At 39.8% G+C, this 22,799-nt stretch overlaps 1 protein-coding gene across 3 annotated transcripts in view; it reads left to right on the forward strand.

Annotated features, from left to right (window-relative positions):
- Positions 1-22,799, forward strand: part of adcy7 (adenylate cyclase 7) — a 38,153-nt gene that overhangs the window by 11,750 nt on the left and 3,604 nt on the right. Inside the window, exons 2-21 of one of the 3 annotated variants that reach the window (XM_077519692.1) lie at positions 3,108-3,203; positions 5,646-6,164; positions 7,816-8,013; positions 9,310-9,474; positions 9,698-9,847; positions 10,971-11,131; positions 13,455-13,566; positions 13,807-13,934; positions 14,495-14,653; positions 15,391-15,523; positions 15,964-16,152; positions 16,313-16,356; positions 16,576-16,635; positions 17,652-17,729; positions 19,002-19,071; positions 19,165-19,262; positions 19,349-19,433; positions 20,401-20,538; positions 20,631-20,741; positions 21,829-22,025. In XM_077519692.1, coding sequence (XP_077375818.1) covers positions 6,000-6,164; positions 7,816-8,013; positions 9,310-9,474; positions 9,698-9,847; positions 10,971-11,131; positions 13,455-13,566; positions 13,807-13,934; positions 14,495-14,653; positions 15,391-15,523; positions 15,964-16,152; positions 16,313-16,356; positions 16,576-16,635; positions 17,652-17,729; positions 19,002-19,071; positions 19,165-19,262; positions 19,349-19,433; positions 20,401-20,538; positions 20,631-20,741; positions 21,829-22,025 — 2,441 coding nt within the window. In that variant the 5' untranslated portion in view covers positions 3,108-3,203; positions 5,646-5,999. The remainder of the gene's footprint in view (positions 1-3,107; positions 3,204-5,645; positions 6,165-7,815; positions 8,014-9,309; positions 9,475-9,697; positions 9,848-10,970; positions 11,132-13,454; positions 13,567-13,806; positions 13,935-14,494; positions 14,654-15,390; positions 15,524-15,963; positions 16,153-16,312; positions 16,357-16,575; positions 16,636-17,651; positions 17,730-19,001; positions 19,072-19,164; positions 19,263-19,348; positions 19,434-20,400; positions 20,539-20,630; positions 20,742-21,828; positions 22,026-22,799) is intronic. The other 2 variants (XM_077519690.1, XM_077519693.1) reach the window with 2 other exon arrangements.

Here is a 22,799-nt window from a genome sequence, read left to right on the forward strand (position 1 = left end):
CTCTTTTTCTTCAGAGTCTCCTGGAGCCGTCGTCCGCGTTCTTTGCTGGCGTCGAGTTGCGTCGCCTTGGCCGCCAGCTCTTCTTCCAGCCTCTTCTGGTTGTCCCGGGACTTGATCTGGAACAGTTTGATATCCTTGAGGAGGTCCTCCCTTTCACGCCTCCGTCGGGCTCCTGCCCGCCGCCGCTCCTCCTCCAAACACTTGGCCGCCTCCTGGCGCCTTAGTTTCCCCTCCGTTTTGGTGTCGTTCCTCTCGACCTCGAGCTGATTGGTCAGGTGATCAACCTGCTCCCACAGGGGCTTGTTTTCCTTCTCCTTTTGCTCCAGCTCGGCCGAGAGCTCCTGCACTCTCTGGCCCTGGAGTTCCAATCTCACGTTCACCATCCAAAGCTGGTCATTCAGGCCGTTCACCTGCTTCACCAGAGTACCCAAAAAGCCGCTCGTCACCACCTGAATTGCCGTCCTGTAGCGATTTACCACACCATCCCACAGGCTGGAAAGCTTTTTGCCCCACGGCATGCTCTGGCGCGAGCAACCTGCTTATCGCGTTTGCCTGCCGATGAACCAGGTTGGTTCGTTGGCTGTGTAAAGACCTGCAGGCAGGCAGGCTTTGAAGTCCTTCATAAGGTCCTTTGTGAAGTCGTAGAATTACAGAATGTCACCGTGGAAACGGCGATGTTTGAAAACATGGCCGCGCCAGTGCTTGAAGAGTCTTCAAGCCTTGTGATTGCATTTTATTATTATTAAGGCCCGAGAACTGTGGCGTGTAAAGGGCCACTATTTGTGGTTCACTATTCATGTAGGTGCATGTACATTTGAAATCAAATAATTTCTTAAGGCGTATTTTTTTTTTAGTAATTTTGCAAGAAGACAATGTCCGACCATGTTCTGTGCCTGTGTGTGAATCTTGAGGGGGCAACCGGAGCTGCAACTATTTGTAACCCAGCACTTCAAAAGTTTTCCCTTATATTTTCTATTTCCCTTTTAGTATTAGTTTATCTACAGTTCAATAAGACAAATGCAAAACCAAAATAGTCGAGATGACTATATTGTCATACACTTCTACAATGACTTACCTCTGGAAGATTCATACTATAGTCATTCAACACGGCCAAAAAGGGCTTGGTATTTTTTAAATAGCTGGAACACAAAAAATGCGTTTTTTCCCGTCATTCTCTTGCCTCCTTTTGATAATTTGTCCTTGGCTCGTTAAGTCGAGTATCGGCATAAGCGATGCATGATGGCAGTTTCTATTGTGAGCGCGCAAGTCTTTTCAATTCCAACAGCATTTGAGAAGGAAATAGCCCCAACTTAATTCAATCAGGCCTATTTCAATATCGAATTTGTCTCACGGCTGATATGTTTATACCCCATTCTATATGTCCTAAAATCAATAATTCCATCGTTGACTCAACAACTGTCACTTAGTGGTGACTGTAGTGTGAGGCAAAGGCTGAATCACTTAAACATCAACGCAGTTGTCCATCTCGCAAGTTGATTGCTATTATTGTTCTTATTATTATGCACCTTGGCATTTGAAATCAACACTGATACAGCATTGCGATAACATTGTTAGTGGTTCAATGAGACTAATTCAATAGCAGTACACAGAGCTGGCAGAGGAACATGGCGAAAGGACAGGGAGCTTAATCTAATCTGCCCACTGCATTGCTGCACTTCAATCAGTCATCTACTGATGGAGGTACATTAGGTAGCCTGCGAAGGTTGCCTGAAACTATAACCTAACCCGCATGGTCAAAGCTGCCATTTTCTGTCAACTGGCTCGACTGAGAAGCACGGTGTACTATTGGTTGGCCTCACACTTCTGAGGTTTCAGGTTTAATTCTTGGCTCTGGTCTTTCTGTTTGAATGTTGAATTTTCTCTCTCTCTAAAAAAAAAAAGTGAAAATAAAAAGTATTGATGTTGCACATTTCTAAAAACAAAACCAAGTATTCATAACCCCACTAATACCACCACCACCACCTCTGCACTTTTCTGAAAAGAAGACACTTTTGAAACTATTCATCATGAATTTTCCATAAAAGAAAAACAGTTTTTCGTTTTGGAATATCAGACGGTCATCTTTAAACCAATACGTACCCATCCATGGTTTCTAGTCTACTGTTACACCCGTAGTGGCCATTAGAGAATCCAACTGTATTAAATCATGTGTGCACTAAAGGAGACGTGAGGAGGTTTGAGGTATTTGTTCACGTCTGCCTTTTTTAACGACATCGTGTCGAGCCCTTTTGAAGGTAGCTCAGCACAGGCTGAGAAATGTGTCTCTTGGCTTTCCCTTCCAGAGGTCACTCTTTGTCTCTTATTGAATGCCAACACAAAGAGATGCTATAAAAGCAGCAATCTGCTTTTAGCAAAAGGAGCTGCTCGGCCATTTTGCCTTTGCTGAATAAGGAGTTAAAAAATAAATGAATAGCCAAGCTGAGGTTTGGCTAAAAACTTGACCCCGTCATATCTTATCAATCCTAGAAGAAGGAAATCTGGCCACTCAACAGACACGAACAGATTGGCCTTTGTTTCTATGGTGATAGTTTCAAATAATTGTGAACTATTTCAGGGATTTAATCACCTAGACCAGTAGCCTACCATCTACTCTACAAAACTTTAAAAACAAACCTAAAGTCACCATTTTTTTATGTCACTTTTCTCAAACGCGACCATTTTATGTCCTTATTAGACTGCCTAATGAATTTATCGATTGACAATATTAAATAATGAAGGTGTTCCCATATCTACGAACAACAATCTTAGTGTGTGTGGTCGACAGTTCACTTCGTGGTCCATAAGGAGGTCTTCAATAAACCTGTCAAACCCACAACTTTAGAATTGTGAGGAAGGTGCACAAACCACTATTTTACTGAGCTGCCCGGATCTTGGCTTACAAAACAAATACGCCAATATTTCTTACATCCTTCACACAAAGCAGAAAATTCTTAACAGTTTCACCAGGGAAAAAAGTAGACATCCTAATTTATTGTCTCTCTCACTCTTTTTTTTTTTTCTTTTTTTAATTTTTTTTTTTTTTACGCCCAACAGAATAGCGTCTCCGACAGTGAGTGCTTGCTGACGTTCCTCGGCTTTGTTTTCAGGGTTCGGTGACGCCAGTCGGCCAGGCAGCGACACCATCGTCTTCCATTGCCAAGGTTTTGAAAAGACCTGACTGCCCATTCATCCCCTCACATTCAGTACGTCATAGCCCCTCGCTGTTCTTTCTTCTTGACTGGTGGGGCCATGGTAACGTTAGACTTGTGGTAGTAAAAACACCTGTCCTTGCTTTTTCCGCCTCTATTGTTTGTGTTTTGGGGGACACAGGGCTTTTTTTTTTTTTTTTAATAAAAAAAAAAAAATATATATATATATATATATATATATATATATATATATATTTCAAGTATATGCCTTTTAGCTAACCCTTTCCTGTTCAAACACAATAGCTCTACTTGCCTCATAGCTTTGACATGGTGATACTTTTCGTCCGTCCAATACTAGAAAACAGCAGATCTTCAGCCAGCCTATCCGCCAAGTCATGGGTGGCGAAACAGTGTACTAATGTAAATAAGCCACACTGTTATATCACAATCTTGTAAAATTCAGGACGGCTCATTCAGACACATTTTTGGGGAAGTATAGGCAGCTCACAAAAGATTCATTTGGTTGTACAATTTTAGACTTGATGGATGGCAATAGGTCCACTGAACATCCAACTTTTGCACACACAATTAAAAATTGATTTTCTCATACGCTTCAAGCTCATATGTTGCATTCACTGACCTAGCTCGGACAAAGCTCCACTATCTTTTCCTGAGTTTATAGGAAAAGTGAACGGCTGTCTTTGAAACGTTAGCACTGACCTGAAATGAACGTTCTCATGGATTCGACCATAAAGACGAATGTATATATTTATATATACGCCTCTCTTGTTTCCTCAGGTGTTTATGGTGACATTTACAGTAAACAGTGTTATCCCGCTGTTATGTACAATCACTTTTAAAGTACATTAGACATGACATTTAGTGGGTGAATGATTCCTGCAGTGTAAATAGCCTAAGAAGCCAAAATCGTCCTCAAAAATTAGCTGCATCTGAGCCGTAAGAAAACAGCTAGCATTTATTTTCCTGTAAATGCAGCAGTCACGTTTATTTTCATAATGTGTCGGGTGTTACAATTCGCCCTGCTGTACTTCCTGTCTTGCATTGCCGTATGCAATGTCTGCTTTGCTTTTGTTTTGCGTGCTCGTAAACTTCCCAGTCGTCACAGTCCTCCGTGATGACTCGTTTCATCACCACCGACATATAGTCAAGTCACGTACCCAGTTTGGGTGCTCCACTGCATGATCGTCCTTCCCTTTTTATGGCACGTAGCATCTGTTGCTATGCGAAGGACAAACACGTCTTACACATATGAGCAGCTGGCGGAAATGAGCTTTCTATTGACAGTGGCGCAAAGTCCACCTTTTGTCTCTGGTGAGCTTGCAACCTGGTTGACGCGCTCTGAAAATAAGACTGAATTAGCTGGGAATGTACAGTTGACAAATAGTTAGTAGGTTAAGTTAGGGTGAGCTTTGGTTTGTGTTAGGGCGAGTTCACATTTTTTTTTAAACATTATTAATTGTCAAAAGAGTACAAAGTCAACTCATCAAATCATAAATAAATAAATAAATAAAAGCTGCTACTTTAAATTTAATAACATTCCAACTTTACAAAAATTGCCATGGTAACGATGGAGTCCCTAACCTCAGGTGTATGTTCTTTGAAAGAAGTTGAGTTCTTCGATATTTGCCCAACTCTTTGGAGATGAGCAGTATATATTTTAAGAAAAGGATTGGTAGCATAAATATGTTGGGTTATAGGGGGCACCGTATTACCAGAAACGTTGGCTTTTTCCTGTAAGCTTTATTAATTAGCATGTTTGTGATTCACTTTGTCCATGGAGTGAAGACAGTCATGACAGGCGCACTGGTGGGAAGACGACATGCTCATCACAGAAGTCAAATTTTGTGTGGTCATGATCAGGGTTTATAGCTTTTTGTTTTTGTCAGGCCAACCGGGGGTTACGTATAAAATCATGTGTGCTGGTGTGCCGCTCCTATAGGACATCATTCCATTCCTGCGCATCCCATTGTTTGTTTAATGCTCCCAATAAAGGACGCTCATTCGTCAGCATCATCTATTATGATTGCGGCTGTTTTCCGTGCGCCTTGTAGTTAACAAGGATTAGGAAACCTGTGCTTGTGTGTCAATAAACATGTTCATCGTTCGTTTCAAAATGAAACATTGAGGCTGATGCTAATATACTTCCCATAAATAACACATGAAACATAGGGTTAGGGTTAGCAGATTTTAAACAACCCAAAAATGAAATGCACATAAAAGTGTGATTACCATGCGACTCCTGAACACTGTAAACATCTCTGACCATTTACCATGCGCTCCTGCTTCATTGTGTTCCTGCTTCTTACCCACAATTCTACAGCACAATGACACAACGGACCAAGGTCATTTGGCGATGCACCTTCAAAATAAAAAGTCTAAAACATTAAACCCTTTTAAGTCAAAATCAATAGTGAGTTTGTAAAATAAGGCTTTGGGTGTGAAGAATGTATTAATTTACCTGTCTCTTCCATCCAGGTGCAGTGGTTGTGCTGCATCAGCAGTATGAAGCTGAACCTTGTCGCTGCGTGGCGAGCCCGATCCCAGCACTGATGACCTCTTTTGATGCCCTCGTCAGCTTCTGCTTCTGCTTTTCCTCTCCTCCCCTTCCTCCAGTCGTCCTCCCTCCTGTGCGTCTTTGACCCTCCAAGCCTTCCTTATTGCTCCACATTGCTGTAGCCGGCAGCGAAGTAGACAGGAGAGCGTTCAAGATGCCAGGGACAAACTTCACTGGAGTGTCATGAGTTAGCAAGGACAACAATTTTTTTTTTAATTTATTTTTTTTTAATTTTTTTTTATTTTTTAAATAGCAATCTTTTAGCGCACTCGGCCATGCCGACCAAGGGGAAATACTTGTTGAATGACCAGGAGCTGAAGAACGAGGCGCTCTACCGCAAGTTCTCATGCATCAGTCAGTACCAGCCACTGGTGCTCTTGCTGGGCCTTTCCATGCTCTCCTGCGGGGTCCTCCTGGTCCTCTTCTTCGCCCTCGGACTGGTGAGTCCATGTTTACACACATGCCGCTTTTTAACTTCTTTACAGAAACTCCACCTATGGTGAGATAATACGACATTTTAAACTATCTATGTTTTTGGTCTCAACAAAACAGCAGCATATAGATGAGCTTCTCAGAAAACAACTGATATCCACAAATTTAACAAATGTGCGGGGGGGTTCACTGTACTCCAGATGGACGACACAGTACACCAAACAGATTATTAGCTCAACTCCAGATGGGGGCAGGCATCTGTTAGCGGGTGGGAGGACATTTTGGACTATTAGTAAGCAAAAGAACGAGTATATCGCAAAATATGACAAGTGAAATTGGACTTTCTTAGGGGAATGCAAAGAAATTATGCATATACAGTAAACATGGAGGCACGCAACTTGAATGTTACTCATCACTAACATAACATAAATGCTAAATGGTCCTTAATACTGCACAGTGAAATCATTTATAACATGTTAAGACTCCAGACTGTTTATGAACCTCAGAGGTGCTGCTCTTTTGATTAGTAACCAAATTTGAATGGGCTATTAACGCTTTATTTGTCAGTCAAGGAAAGGAGGCATTTAGTTTACTCATTTTTGGGAGGTGTTTGAGATATTTATTTATTTATTTATTTATTTTTTTATTCATTTTAAGCAATCATATGTTGTTGTTTATTTTCAAAGAGGGTTCACTGCATACATTTTTCCTGGTATCTGTATGGCAATCTATGGCAATGTATGCACAATGAATACATTATTAGGAAAACTGTGCCGTGTTAATAAGAATTGGTACAAAAAAAATGTCCAGCAATTTAGCTTGTGGCCTGTCATGTTAGCTGCCAGTACAATTCATTCATTCATTCATAGTTATTGTTGTTTCCCCCCTTCTTGTCAAGTCTCACAGCGCGACATCAGGAGCAGCGTGTGATGTGGGGCCTTTTTTTTTTTTTTTTTTTTTTTTTTTTAAAGGTTGTCGTGGCAACCAGAAAGCTCCAAATACCATGTTCTGATGGCCTTCCCCAAGCACTTGGAGCTGTCTCTTTTTAACACCTTGCTTTCCTCACATACTCACACACGGTCCCTTACAAAACACATGGTTGATGGTTGTAGGGGAGTTTTCTGCTCAGTACAACACTTACATTGAAGCAGGAATTCAACTTCAAAAGATCATGTTAAAAGTAGTATTTTCAAAAAGATGAGCATTTTTAAATCAGCGCCATCCATTAAAACAAACAAATAGACAAGTATGTGACAAAGAAAGTTAAGTGTTTTTATTTTTATGATTAAAAGGACAACAAGAAAACTCAAGTTTGTTGTATTCGGCTTCATTCACTCCAAAGTCAGCAGCGTTAGGGTCCAGCTCATGTCACCCAAGTGAGGGCACACACTATGGATTGATGAATAGTTTGTGTAAGGCTTAAAAGCAATACAATGTATCTATATTTCATTTCAAGTATTGTCCGTTATTACATGATGTTTTCTTTTTAGCATTTGAGTGGATCTTCACCTCTTCAAAGCCATTAGGAGTCTAGTCGTGCTCCACTATTGATTTAGCAGTCGCTCTGATGGCTGAGTGCTCTTACATAAGAATGTCTGCAACTATCTTTTTTGTCCTTATGCTTGCGAGGTGTTCATTTGTCTGTGAACTTTTTTTCAGCGCGCCCAGGAACACTGCGCCTTTGTGAGCGTGGTAAGCGGGGGCCTGTGCGTCTTTCTGGCTGTCTTCGTGCTGGTGTGCACTGAAATGCTGTCCCAACGTTGGCGCCGTCCGCTGGGCCTGCTGGTGTGGGCGGCGCACCTCGCCATGGGCTTTACCTTCATCTTCAGTGGGCCTGTCGTCCTATCGTGGGACCAGGTAGGACCCACCACCCCCAGTTGCGCATAAAAAGTCATCAAATGAGGAATGTGTCATGAGTATTTCGTATAATTTTACTGATGGTGGAAAAGAGTCACCGCACACAAAAATTCTGGTGTTCGTAATATTACGAGAAAACTTCACTTTATATTTAAGGTTCATGACGCAGGATTCAGAGTTTTTGCACATTTGCGACCCCTCTGGTGAAACGCGGAATAGACGCCAGCAACGCGCACGGCCAGGATCATGAGCATGACTTCATGCACAGAGCAAAAGTTAAAGTCTCCGGCCCGACTGCGCCAACATTATTTCACTTTACAGGAAAATAAAGGCAACAGTCATTGTGCCACAGTAGTACATTCCTGTCCATTATACAATTCTTAAAATATGTGCGGGTGAAAAATATGGTTATTTTAACTCTCCAATTTGAGTCTTAAGTTGCGTCATGCCCCTTTAACATCGGAATTTTGCATGAATAATATTGCAAGAAAGCTGGATAAATAAGTCAGGATTTTAAGAGAAAGAAGATGACTAATTGTACTAAAATAGTGTTCTCGCAGGAGACTTGTTTTCTATATTCAAGAATATTCAAGAAAAAAAAACTTTTTATCAGAGAAAGTCTCGAGTACTACTACTACAACTACTACTACTAAAATGAAGTTTTTGCAAGAAAACTGTACCAATAGAGCAAGAAAATGCCATTTTACACACAAAAATGTAGCGTTATTGCAAGAAAATCACTGAATGAAAAAAAGTGAAATGTTCAAGAATAATTTTATGACATTGTAAGAAGACATGAAGATACCAGTAAGATGTCATAATTTTAAGATTAGAAGTTAAAAACTAAAACTAATTGTACGGTGTCAGTTTATAAAGGAAAAAAAAGTCCCACACATTAAAAGAACAACAACAATGATAAAAAAAAAGTAAAAGTAATGGATTTAGAAAAAGGGTAGAATATTAATAGTAAGAGGTAATTTTGTGAGAATGATGTATTGCTTTACAAAAATCTTTAAGATGGGGAAAAGATTCCAATTTTACAAGAATATCATATCACGAGAACATTTCATCATTGCTATGAAAAAAAGGTAGACAAGGCAGGAAAATTTAACTTTGGCAGATTTCTTGAAACAAGAACACAATTTTCCTCTATAAAAAAGTTACCACAAAGAACAAGCATCGATTTAAGATATTTTATCTTGGTAGGTTTTAGTTGTGGCAATGTGCCGTTTTTTTATTTTTTTTTTTAATTATTTCTACAGAAAACATTTTTGTTCTCAACCTTTTCCCCTTTAGGTGCCATTCTTCCTGTTCATCATCTTCACTGTGTACACCATGCTGCCGTTCCCGTGGTGGTACGCAGTGGTGCTGAGCGTGGTCTCGTCGTTGTCCCACATCGTGGCGCTCACGCTGCGCCTCACCATGTACAGCGACCGGCCCATGCCGTATCTTACCAACCAGGTAAACCATTACAACAACCTATCATCTAAAGTGGGGAACACACATGACATTTTTGGTGGTGTCCTATTGTAAGGTTCCACAATGTCGACAGTAAATTAATTCCTTTCAAATGATTTCTGACAGGAAATTGTAGTTATTCATAGACAAAGCAACCATTTTGGCACCGTACATTATTCTAATGATCCTGTTTGCTTTCACTGTGTTTTTGTGCATTTGTTTGTAGCTGCTGTCCAATGCAGTGGTGTTCCTTTGTGGCAGCGTGGTGGGAGCATTTCACAAGGTCCTCATGGAGAAAACCCTCAGGCAGACCTTTCAGGACACGCTCCGATGCCTCAGCATGCGCATGAAGCTGGAGATCGAGAAGAGACAACAGGTTCGTTTAGCCTCATATGGCCGCTCCATGTTTTAATTCCAGTCCAGCCAGCATTTGCTTCCCGGCTACAAAATGGATTCCAAAATGAGTAATAATAATGATAATAGTCATAGTACCTCATAGTAATAATAACAATACTTCATCCTCCCCACACACACACATTTCTCCTTTTTATAGCTTTTACTGCATTGCATTTGTCTCACTGAGCAAACAGAAAGCAAACATGACAAACATGCAGTATAAATGAAGAGCATTGTTACGATGGTCCTCTTCATCTTCATCATGGTTTACTTTGATCTCCGGGAAGCTCCATCCTTGGCCGGCCCCCAGTTGACCTCGCTTGAGGATGTTTACCGTTGTGATGAGCCCAGTCTGCGCTAATTAAATTTTTCTGCCTCCACTGGCGTCTTCTTTTGAAATATTTCCCTATTTTTGCCAACAACACTGACTATTTTGCCAGCCTGGGATCTTATACGTGGGTCAGACACACACGGACACATTTTGTCTCCCTGTTGCTTTTGATTTATAAATGTTGCTATTTTATGTAGGGCGGCACGGTAGTCGAGTGGTTAGCACGTCCGCTTCCCAGTTCTGAGGTCTCCGGTTCGAGTCCAGGCTCGGACCTTCCTGGGTGGAGTTTGCATGTTCTCCCCGTGCCTGCGTGGGTCTTCTCCGGGTACTCCGGTCTCCTCCCACATTCCAAAGACATGCATGGCAGGTTAATTGAGTCCCCCGAATTGTCCCTAGGTGTGCGTGTGAGTGTGGATGGTTGTTCGTCTCTGTGTGCCCTGCGATTGGTTGGCAACCAGTCCAGGGTGTACCCCGCCTACTGCCCAGAGCCAGCTGAGATAGGCGCCAGCAGCCCCCGCGAGCCTTGTGAGGAATAAGCGGTCAAGAAAATGGATGGATGGATGGATGCTATTTTATGTATGGCTCCATTGGGAAAAATCGATTATCCAAAATTTAAAACAAGAACAAAACTGACGAAATAGGTGTTGCCAAACTTCAGCTCATTTGTCAATAAAACAGTGAAAATAAGTGGCTCATTTGTAAGAAAGAAGGCGGCCCCATCAAAATCTTCTGAAAGCAGGCAACATGTTTTGTTTTTTTTGTTTTTTTGCAGGAGAACCTGCTGCAGTCTGTGCTACCAGTCTACATCTCCATGAAGATGAAGCTGGCCATCATGGAGCGCTTGCAGGACTGCAAAGACAAGGAGGAACAACAGCGGCTGGTTAAAGACAACAACTTCCACAGCCTCTACGTCAAACGGCACGAAAACGTCAGGTACCAAACACAAATGCCACTTAGCGTCGCTGTCATGTGAAAAACAGTTTTTTGTTTGTTTGTTTTTTACATTTTTGGGACATCTGCATTCAGTTTCATTCCATAAATGTAAAATAATGACAAAAATTGACATAAGTGTTTTTCACAGGACAGCAACGTTATACTAGTGTATGAATGCCTTGTTATGGTTGATTGTAAACAAATTAGTGATTTTTTTTTTTATTTTTTTTTTTTTATTTCATGTTTACACAATTGCGAGGGGGTGTAACTGTTTTCATGTGCTTTAGCCACACCTGGCAAGTGGATGTTTTTTTTTTTTTCTGGCACTACATCAAACTTATTCACTTATTTCAAAACAGCATAATGCCAACATGAATGTCACATAGCACCAAATTAAAAAGCTTCAAATTAAAATCACTAACCTTTTTTCCCCCCACACAGAACATGTTCTTTAACCACACCTCTAGAGCACTAGCACTACTCCCAACAGTCTCTCCTAGATTCTTAAGATGGAGCCAAAACAATAACAAATACCATTGGTGTTTTTATAGCGTCATAATTTACACTGCTCAAACTGTTACTTCATATCCATCCTTCATTTCCTAAAAAGAAAACATTGATGTTGCCTTTTACTAAAAATGAGCCGAACTATTATTGCACTTTCCCAAAAAGATGACAAAATATTGATGTTGCATGTCCCTGAAAAAATAACCTTAGGCCTCCTATATTTTCACGTTCTCAAAAAATATATAAATTAAAGATGCTGTACTTTCCTCAAAAGAAACACTCCTGAAGTTGCGCTTTCTGTGACTAATTAGGATGTTTAAGGCACTCCAGTTATCCAACTATTTGTATGAAGGCCATTGCTACCAAAGACACTGTTGCGTAATATGTCCCTTTGAACATGTATTCATACCTTTTCCATGTGAACGTTACTTGATCAAATTGAGCCATAAAGCAGATTTCCGTCTGAATGACGGATTAGTTTGCTTCCAGACAACTGACCCACATACATACCACAATTGTCCTGGATCAGCCTGCAAGCAATCACGTTTATTTTTTTCTCTGCTGAATGCTGAGAACGATGAGCTCTCTACTATGCTTCATTCATAGAAATGCACAATTCGGATTCACTGGTTACTATAACCAAAATCTGTCAATTCATTTTTTTACAGTGCTTCTGAACCAAGGAGTTCACCTTACAGTACTTTTTATCCTTTGGGAAATGAGTGTTCCGTATTCCTTCTCGGCTGGCCTTTCTTTATGTTCACCAGCTGATTGATCACCATTGAAAGAGCACTCTCAATCCTCTGTTTGTGGCAGTGTTTGTGTGTGAGAGCGGCAGACATTGCGTCTGCGTGTGATTGTGACACTTTGTGTCTGTGTCAAGAGGAGGCCGCACAGACATCAATCAGGCTGTCTCGCAGTGAGAAGGTGTTGAGCGAAAGGCCGCAACCCTGACCCTATCCCTATAATTACTCCGGTCAAAGCAGTCATTGCAGCTTTTGTGGCTTCTCCTTCAAGCACCTGGCCTATTTTGTCCAAGTCATTATGGGCAAGGAGAGGTGATGTGTTTTTTTTTTTTACCTCTCAGCAGCCCAAGCTGGCAGCTAAGTTCATTATAGCCTATACACAGTGGAGAATATGGAAAGTATTCACAGCGCTTCACTTTTTCCACATTTTATGTTACAGCCTCATTCCAAAACGGAATATTTTTTTTTCTCCCTACTAATTCGACACGACACCACATAAGGACAACGCATAAAAAAGGGACATTTTTGAAAATTGATTACAATAAGAAATTATGAATGTTTGTTTCACATGTAAACGAAGTATTTGCAGCCTAGGCCACAAAGTTAAAAAATGTGCGGATCATCCTTGAGAGGTTTTTTCCGACAGGTTCCATCTTTATTGGGGTCCACCTATAGTGAATTTTCATATTAATATTTATTAAGCAATGCCAATTTTCTTTCATTATATTTCATTTAATGTATATAATTGTATTTGTTCTAATTTAATAAATATTATTGTTTAATTTGAGTATGTTTTCACTTTTCCTCTTTGTTCACTGGTATGTACAGTGAGGCCCACTGAGGTCTTGCGTGATATGGTGAGCTATCCCACAACAGAGGAAAATGTCATCCTTTTTGTTAAAAGTATTGAAAGTTGGAGAGAGAAATTTTGTGCGACATTTGAGGAGTATTTCCACCCCACACACTTGGCTAGAATTCCGAACAGTTTTGTCTTTAAAGGTGTTCAACTTCCAAGGTTGGCTATCGTATCGGTTGTGACGTGTTAGCATCTTACATCTTCTTCCTTGCAGTATTCTCTATGCCGACATTGTGGGCTTCACTCGATTGGCCAGCGACTGTTCCCCCAAGGAGCTTGTCGTCATGCTCAACGAACTGTTTGGAAAGTTTGACCAAATTGCCAAGGTCAGTTCACATTGACTTGTTGTTTTCCTTTTTAATTTGTTTTGAGTGAATCATAACAAAAGTTGTGATATAATCATTGTTTCATTTAGGATTAGGCCTCCCCCAGTAATAGACTCTCTTTATTGTGGAACATATCTTCAAATTTGTTCAATCTTCAATGTGTGTTCAAATACGTTTGTCAAGCATGTTGAAGTGCGGCTCACTCGATACTCTTCATGCATGTACTGTGCATCTTTCCAGGAAAACGAGTGCATGAGAATCAAGATCCTGGGTGACTGCTATTACTGCGTATCGGGCCTGCCGGTGTCGCTGCCCAAACACGCCAAGAATTGTGTGAAAATGGGCCTGGACATGTGCGAAGCCATTAAGTGAGTTATCCTAATGCTCAAATGACTCCATTAATAACAAGAAAACAGAATCCAGAGTAGACCGTATTTTTAAATTCATTTCAGTGGCATCAATTTAATATGAGGAAATTGAGCTTTGAGTTTGGCTGCTGAAAATAATTCAACTGTAAGTCAAGGTACGCGTATAGTTACAAAAGTTGGGTATGTTGGGCTTTCAGGAGAATTTTCAGGATGAACCTAAAATGCACTATAACCAATACAGGTGGCCTTAACTTGTCTTGACCTTATAAAATTTCAATGTGCATGTCCAAAACTTCAGTGTTTCAGTACTTTTAGCACGATTTTCTTTTCTCTATAATAGCAGATCTATGAATGGAACTATAAATTTCCTTGTTAAATTTTCACCAATTCTTCTTTATTCACAGTTTAAAATCAGGAGATCAAGACGATACGGCAAACCAACAGTAGCTTTAAAAAGAATGTTCTATTGGGGAGGTTGTGCAAAAAGTACTAAAAGTTTGACCAGTTGGACATTAGTAGTCGTGATGTCTATAGCCTTGTTGTGATTAAATGTGTGGCAGGCAGGTACGAGAGGCCACCGGCGTGGACATCAACATGAGAGTGGGCGTGCACTCGGGCAACGTTCTGTGCGGCGTGATTGGCCTACGCAAGTGGCAGTTTGACGTGTGGTCACATGATGTGACACTAGCCAACCACATGGAGTCAGGGGGCCTTCCGGGGTAAGTGCAAGTAGTAATATGTTAGCTTTTTGTTGTCATGTAACTGTGGACTATCAACAAAAATAACCATAAAAATCCAAAGGATTATTTTTTAAAATACGGTATGTACATATACCTGTATATTAATTGAATATAAAGTTTGCCTATGAGCAATCAAGGACATATAGACAAAGGTCAGACTCTACCAAATGTACATATTATTGGTATTCAATGCAATAAAACCAGTCACTTATTTGCTTTTGGCTAAATATAAAATAGGGCAATAACTTTATGATTTTTTTTTTCATAAAGTCCCCCCCCCAAAAAAAAAAGTTAGGAAAAATTCACTGTAAAAAAAATTGTGCATTTAAATTGTGCAAATTATGCAAAATTAAAAATAATAAATAATAATAATAAAAATAAATAAATCTGTTTATCTTTGTTTTTTTTACTCTATGAATAAAAAAAAAAATCATGCAGTTTTCATATTGTCTTTTTTTATACAATACAACCCCCCCCCCTTTTTTTATTTATTTTATACATCTTTGTGATTTTTGTTTTATATGATGTAAAAACAAAAAGAAAAAAGTATTCTTATTCATACTACAAAAAAACAAAAAAAAACTTAGGAGTTTTACTTGATAGCCCAAAAAAACTTTTCTTGCCTTTTTTTGTTGTTGTCGTCGTGTGGTGGCACCATTTACGAAATGTCAACTCGCGGCTAAAACCCAAACCGTGCATCATTATGGTCATTATAGACGCGTGCACATCACCGAGGCGACTCTGAAGCACTTGAACAAGGCGTACGAGGTGGAAGAGGGCGAGGGGCAGCTCCGGGATCAATACCTCAAGGAGCTCAACGTCAGAACCTACCTCGTTATTGACCCTCGGGTGAGTTTATGACCTTCGGCGGCACTTGAAAAGGCACTTGATGCTTGTTATGCATGCACTTGAAAACATGCCTTTAAAAATGACTTTAGATGATGTGTAGGTGTATGGAGGATATATGGCTCACTGTAAATGTCAAACACAGCAGTACATTGACTTCCGAGTGGTCCAAGTGAAGTGGAAAAGAAAATGGTAGCAATTAAGAAAACACTTTTTATTTCTCTACATTCTATTTTGATTATATTTTACGACTATGGCGTGGAAAGAGGACTTCTGCCTCAATGGCAAGGCGCCTTGAATTGAAAAACGGGCTCTATGAGGGTGGCGTGTATTTATAAATAATAAACCAAACGTCACACTGAGCGAGTGCAGTGTGAAGTGTTTCAGCCAAGCTATCTACGACTGCATAACGTTTTTAAAATGCGTCGCGTACCTCTGATGAGTCCAAAGATCCGACGCAGAGCGGCCGCAGCGTCCCCAAGCCTCGGGTGAACGACGGTCTGAAGATGCGAGCGTCCGTGCGCATGACGCGCTACCTGGAGTCCTGGGGGGCCGTCAAGCCGTTCGCCCACCTGCAGAGCCGAGAGGGCTTCGCCGCGGATCCCCTCGGCAACGGGAAGTCGCTCTCCAAGGTGATAATTGCCACCGTGTACATTAGAAATGAACAGAATGTCTATAAATGATCCATAATCCAAAATCCACCGTTTGAGATAAAAAAAATTGAAATGCTCTCGTCTCTAGTTGTTGAAAAATAAACACTATGTCGCGTAATCCATAGTTTTTGTTTTTCAGGACATCCCACTGCGAACAGCAACCAGCTCCAAGATCCCTGAGAGGTAAACAAAAGACTATTTTGTACATGGATTGCAGCATAGTTCATGCTAACTGTGCTTTAAATAAAGAGTCAACAATGCACATACTTTCCAAAGCCAGTCAGCCAGCCAGCTCTACTTGCCTCGTCATAGCGATTTGCCATAGATTGACATGACAACGACAGTACATGCCTGCTGTGTTGGTGATGTGTTTTGTGTTATGACTTATTGCTCCTATGACAGCTTTGATGAGTCACTAGAAGAGCGGTTCTCCTTGTCCACGCCCTCGGTCAGCAGCCATAAGTGAGTTTGGGCCGCTAGCAAAGTGCAGGAGTTCTCAACCTGAAATTAAGGAAACATTTACTTTTTGAAAATGCACTACTCGGACTGTTTAATGGATTCATGAATGATTTGATGTATTTCCACAAATAGTGGCCCAAGGTGTTTTTATCTGTAAATTTGGGGATAAAGTGTTCCCTCTCAAAGAATAGAGCATATGGCAGGTCCAATATTATATTAAAGTAATATTTTTTATATGGTATTGCGAGTGGATCTGGAACTTATCTTCCATGGTGAAAACCGCTGTATAAATTTTGCTGTTCATTTCCTTGTTAACAGTCAAAATCCACAAGTAATTGATGCCCACCGAAACATTTGGAATTACTTATAGATGCCACAAGATGGCACCATAGCAATTTTTTTAAAATTAGACATGGATTGCGCCTGAGAGCGAAAACGGTGAATAGGCAAGTTTTTCTGTGAATAACGAAGGATGTTTTCTCAAATGCCGAAACGCAAATATGCAAGGCTTCATCAAAATTTGCCGAAGTGGCCATTATTTGAGGTCATGCATGAAAAAGAATGCAATAATTAAGTAGGTGGGTGAGAACTACTATCTGAGCGGCGAGTTCTAACAACCCAACACTAACCTCGGCTGGGCCGATGCACTCTTCATCATACTGACCACGCGACACAGTTAACCTCCTTTCAGGATGATGCCGACGTGCTCTCCCAAGCTCTAACCCAGGGCGCGGCATCTATGTATCTGCTGTGTACATCTGTGCGACCTCTTCCTTCCTGCCAGATAGCTTCAGGGGGCTTTCCATAGCCCCCCAAAACCTCATCTAGCTCACAGCATCCGGTTAACTCCCTCCTTCTGTGTGCACCAAAGGCATGATCTATACAGACACCGTCTCTTTTTTTTTCTCTCTCTGACTAATGTGCACACCGCGGCCATTAACCCCCATCAGCGGCCTTATGTCTCTTTTTTTTTTTTCTTTTTTTAATATTCCTTAATGGCGTCTGCTTCTTGGGCGCAGGAACAAGTCACAGAAGAGTCGCTTTGACGAGGACCTGCACAACGAGATGACCACCACCATAGATGAACTGGGCAGCAAGTAGGTCCAGTCCATCGGCAAGCTCAGGAAAAAAAAAACAGGGAAAAACACAAACATAGTAAATAAACATAATAGAATTCAGCCATCATAAAGTCTTTATACAGTTTTAACTTTCAACCAAATGTAGAAACAAATTATAAAAATGGGTTTGATGACCCATGCTCGTATTTGAATCCGGAAACTCTCGAACGCGCCAGTAGTGAGCCGAGATTGGTAAACACGAGGCAGATTGTAATAAAGTCCATTCACATTATTTGTAGTCTCTAAATGTATTACCGTAAATTAATAATTTGCCCAAATCAACATGTTAAAAAATGTGTAATTGTAAAGGACTTTATTTTAACAAAAATATCATGTAATTGTTTCTATTACAGTAAATTTAATCATAATAAATTAAACAATAGTGTTATATAACACTCTGCGATTGGGTGGAAACCAGTCCAGGGTTGTCCCCCGCCTACTGCCCAAAGCCAGCTGAGATAGGCTCCAGCACCCCCCGCGACCCTTGTGAGGAATAAGCGGTCAAGAAAATGAATGGATGGATGGATGGTAAAATTTCATGATGGGCTTTATGCATTATTTTTAAGGCAGTTAAATTACATCAATTAATTAAATCTGAAAGTTTTTTTGTTGTATAAATATTGGATTAGTGTGATCCACATCCAAAAATGGCACAAATAGCACATTTCTATAAAAGAAAAATAGGTTCAGTGTAGGTTTTGCCAGCACACCCCCACTCTTCAAAGCAATAGGTCAGGTATGGAACATTCAATAAATTATATAACAATAACAAAGCATTCTTGTTCAGTGATTCTTTAGCCTCGTGTAAAACTGCTACGGTTTGGAATACCTTAGATTTAACATATTCTATATGCTTTTTCCATGTTAAATGTTCATCAATAATAATACCTAAAAACTTTATTTCATTAGTCCTTTCTATTTCTATACCTAAAAATAATTACACACAAAAAAATACATTTTTACACAGTGTAGGAAAGCAAAATGGCTAAAAATATAGACCAAATATTCCAGGAGTCTTGATATGATAATGTCAATGCTCAGTGGACGGGTTACCTCCTAGTACGGTACTCTTGTCTTGATCCCACATTATACCACAAACATGCATGACAGGCTCACTGAAAACTACAGTAATGTGAATATCAATGTTCTGTGGCTCAAGCCATATTATCTACTTGAGAGTTTTTATGGTATTATATGATAGAAAAATCTGTTTTTTTTTTTTTTAATTATTATGATGTCCACCTTCCCAAGACAATGGTACAAGTCTGAGGAGAGTGGCAGTTTAGCCATATGGTTTCCAAAGAAAGACCTCGAAAAACAGGTGAGTTGAAAAAAACAAAAAAACAAACAAAAAAAAAACCCACATTATCCTTATTTTGGTTCCCATTCAAACGCTCTCTCATTGTCTCCAAAGTACCGAGCCTTGGATTTGCCCATATTCAAGCACTACGTGGGCTGCGCCGCCGTCATCTTCCTCTGCATCTTTTCCATCCAGATGTTAGTCACCAGGGAGTGAGTATGAGCACGATGAACAGAAATGAAATAAACGCAGAAAAATGGAGGTCGGCTAACGCCGGCTCGTCTGCGGTAACCGTCAGGCGGCAGACACTGGGAGTGACGTTTGCGGCGCTGGCGTGCGTCCTCGTGCTGACCTTGGCCATCTGCTTCGCAGCTCACATACAGGTCGGTGCGGAATGCCGCTGGCTTTGACATACTTTTACAGTGGTACCTCTACTTACGAAATCAATTGGTTCTGGAAGAAAGTTCTTAAGTCGAAAATTTTTTAAGTAGAATGTAAATGCCCTAATCCGTTCCAAGCCTCCCAAAATTCAGACATAAATGTTTTATAAAGCATAAAAATGCATCAAAACATGTAACAAATACATGTTACAATAAGATTATTGCACAATAAATGAGAGTTTTGCACAATGTAAAAAACAAAGAATAGAGTAAAGAATAAAAATTATGGTCATTTACCTTTTGAACTGCTGTCCTCTTCGTTTTTTGCCCTCTTTGATTCATGTTCTCTCTGTGTTTTTGCCTGGTGTTTTGTAAAGAACTGATTGAATGATGTTCGTTTTTTTTTAACAATCTTGTTTATTTTTATTTTATTTTATTTATCCTCGCTCACTCACGCTTACATCATGTAAGCCGCACATCATCTCCCGAAGGCAAGTGACGGTTCCACTCCTCCGCCTGCAACCCTTGTTTTTTTTGTTTTTTTCTTTTTTTTCTTAACAATCCTTCGAAAATGTCCAAGGCAAACATCATCATAGTGAGCGATCGCCCGAATGGTGAAAACTTTTTCTGGGTGATTCTTTTCAATAAATTTCTAAACTTGATGGAAACTTCAGGTACAACGGCGAAGCATCTTTTAAAAAAAAAAAAAAAAAAAAAAGTTAATTTTCCTCTCATTCACACTTTTTAATTGATAATAAACATATTTAAAATCTTTGCAGAAGTGGAGGGCTCCCATGACTGGGTTTGCCTTAGGGGCCCCAAGTGACTAAATCCACCCCTGTTTTCTATAGCTAACTTAGCGGCTCGTGTCCTTGACGGGAATAGTCGACCCTCACATATCGTGTGTGACAATGAATGTCAGATATCTTCTTTCACCACATAACTTTTTCTCCCTTGCCTGTGCGTGTAGCACATGTTTCCAGAGAAGCTGTCGGGCTGCCAGTGGCTGGCGTCCGTCTCTGAGGCGGTGGTGAAGAAGCCGTGCGTGCGCCTCCCCCTGGCCGCCGTCACCACCGCCGTCATCGTTCTCTTGGCAGTCTTCAACCTGGTGAACAAGACACCCCACTAAAAAAAAAAAAAAACTGCATTGCTCTTTGGCTCATTACAATTTTCCAACCTTCTTTTCCTTCTCTCCCACAGTGCTTCATCCAGGCAGATTTTCCAGAATGTTCCAGTGGTGACGTCCCCACCCTGGGTCACGCAAATGATTCCCAGCCACTGGGGTTGCAGGGAGGACTCTTCTGTCTGCCTGTGAGCGCATTAGCACTCTATGGCTGTAATGGAAATAGAAGGTTGACGCCCCACTTGTAAAAACGACCGGAAAAGACATTTAACAGGGAATATTTTAAAATATATATAAGAAAAAAACTTCAATTATTATTATTAAATAATCATTAAATCCTTAAATTATTTTGTGTTCATGTTTTCTGTTTTTGTGGCAGTTTTTTTTGGGGTTTCTTTTTTTAAGTCGCTGTTGTTGAGAAGTGTGCACTAACTGCGGAAATTTGTGTTTGAAATTTGAGTGCAACACTTATGTAGTCACATTATATGATTTAAAAGCTTCTTTTTTTTATTGTAAGAGCAATTTAAAAGAGTTTTTCAACAGTTGTCCAGGTTTCAAGGCTTGAAATGGGTTTTTCAATGTGATTGAGAAGGTATTTTATTTTCTACCATGAATAGAATTGGGGCGCACACAATAGTTTTTTAGAATAGATTCAATCAACACTATTACTTCAGAATTTTAAACCAGTTGTTCCCACGTTTATTATAGTTTTGGAATTTCATTTTAGTTCGTTTTTATTTTATTTTGAGTTTTGTTTTTTTAAATTACTTAGTTTTAATTAGTTTTCAGGGTGGTTCTGTTAGTTTTTATTAGTTTTAGTTATTTAATAAATGCTTAGATTTAGTTTAGCTTTAGTGTATGTAGTGTAAAATGTGTATTACTTGTGCACAAAAATATTTGAAAAACACCATGGGAGCGACGTCATCTGAAGGTGCTTTTCTATTGGCTGCTGCTCGATGACGTCACTTCTGTGTGACGCACTTTCAAACGTCCTTATTCCGGTTAATATCAAAATAAATCTACTTATAATCACACTAAAAATCTTCCCTAAAGACTCATGCATTAAATTAATTATCAGTGACTAAAATGAAGGACATTTTTGCTATAATTATAGTTTTGTAAATATAAAATGTGGTTTTGGTTTTTGATTTTTAAAAGCATTTTTGTTTTTATTTTATTTTGTTAACGAAATTGATTTTTGAATTTGAGTTTTAGGTTGCAAAAATAACCTTGGTTGTTACTTAAAATGGTCTCCTCTCTCGTTTTCCCCTCCAGTACTCGGTGTATTGCTGCATCCTGTCCCTGATGGCTTGCAGCGTGTTCCTGCGGGTCAGCTTGGAGCTCAAAGTGCTCTTCCTCGCCCTGACGTCCAGCGCGTACTACATCATCATCCTCAGCACCAACAAGCAACTCTTTGTGGCCTACGCAAGCGTCCTCCATGCTCAGATTACCGGAGACGGCAACTGCAGCAGGTGGGACTCGATACCGCGATAAGATCGGTAATATAAGAATTAAAAAAAAAAAAAAAAGAGCGAGTGAGGTGCTTTGTGGAAAATCCGAAAAGTCTCCGGTCACATAGGGGGGATTTAGACCTATGTGTTTACGTAGAAAGAGTTATGCAACCTTTATTTTGATGGACAGTTGTTCCGGAACAAGCTTTAAAGGATTTACGTGGGACGTGATTCAATAAGATCATATCAACGCGCATAAAACTCAAATTAACAGGTTTTTTTGATGCACCAATCTAATAAAAGTGAATAAAAAGTCGGATTGATGATAAATACTACATTTCTCTGTTGATATACTCTACATTGCTAACTAAAATAGCAGCAACTTCCAAGTTCTTCATCCTGATGAACTGACATTTTAGACTACACGTTACGATTTACCTTAAGTCAGTCCCACTACGTTGTACTGCAGTTGGTTATTGAGTTGGTTATCCTCTTAAAAAGAATAAAATAAATGCCTTCCTTAAATAAATAGATTGTTAGATACTCCAATCTGGAAGAAAAGTACTTAATTGTAGCTTAATGGGCTCATTTTTACACACACGAGGGAACATGTAAATATAAAAACTAAGAACAATGAAGAAAAAAAAAACGTGTCAAAAAATAAGCAGAAACCTGAATATAAAAATAAGAAAAAATAAAAACCTAAAGAAAATATTAAAATCCCAATAAATGAAAATAGATTAAAATTAGAAAAAAAATCTAAATAAAAAACAAAAACTAATTAAAAATAAGAAT

This window comes from Festucalex cinctus, chromosome 4, assembly GCF_051991245.1.
Source record: "Festucalex cinctus isolate MCC-2025b chromosome 4, RoL_Fcin_1.0, whole genome shotgun sequence".
Taxonomy (NCBI): Eukaryota; Metazoa; Chordata; class Actinopteri; order Syngnathiformes; family Syngnathidae; genus Festucalex; species Festucalex cinctus.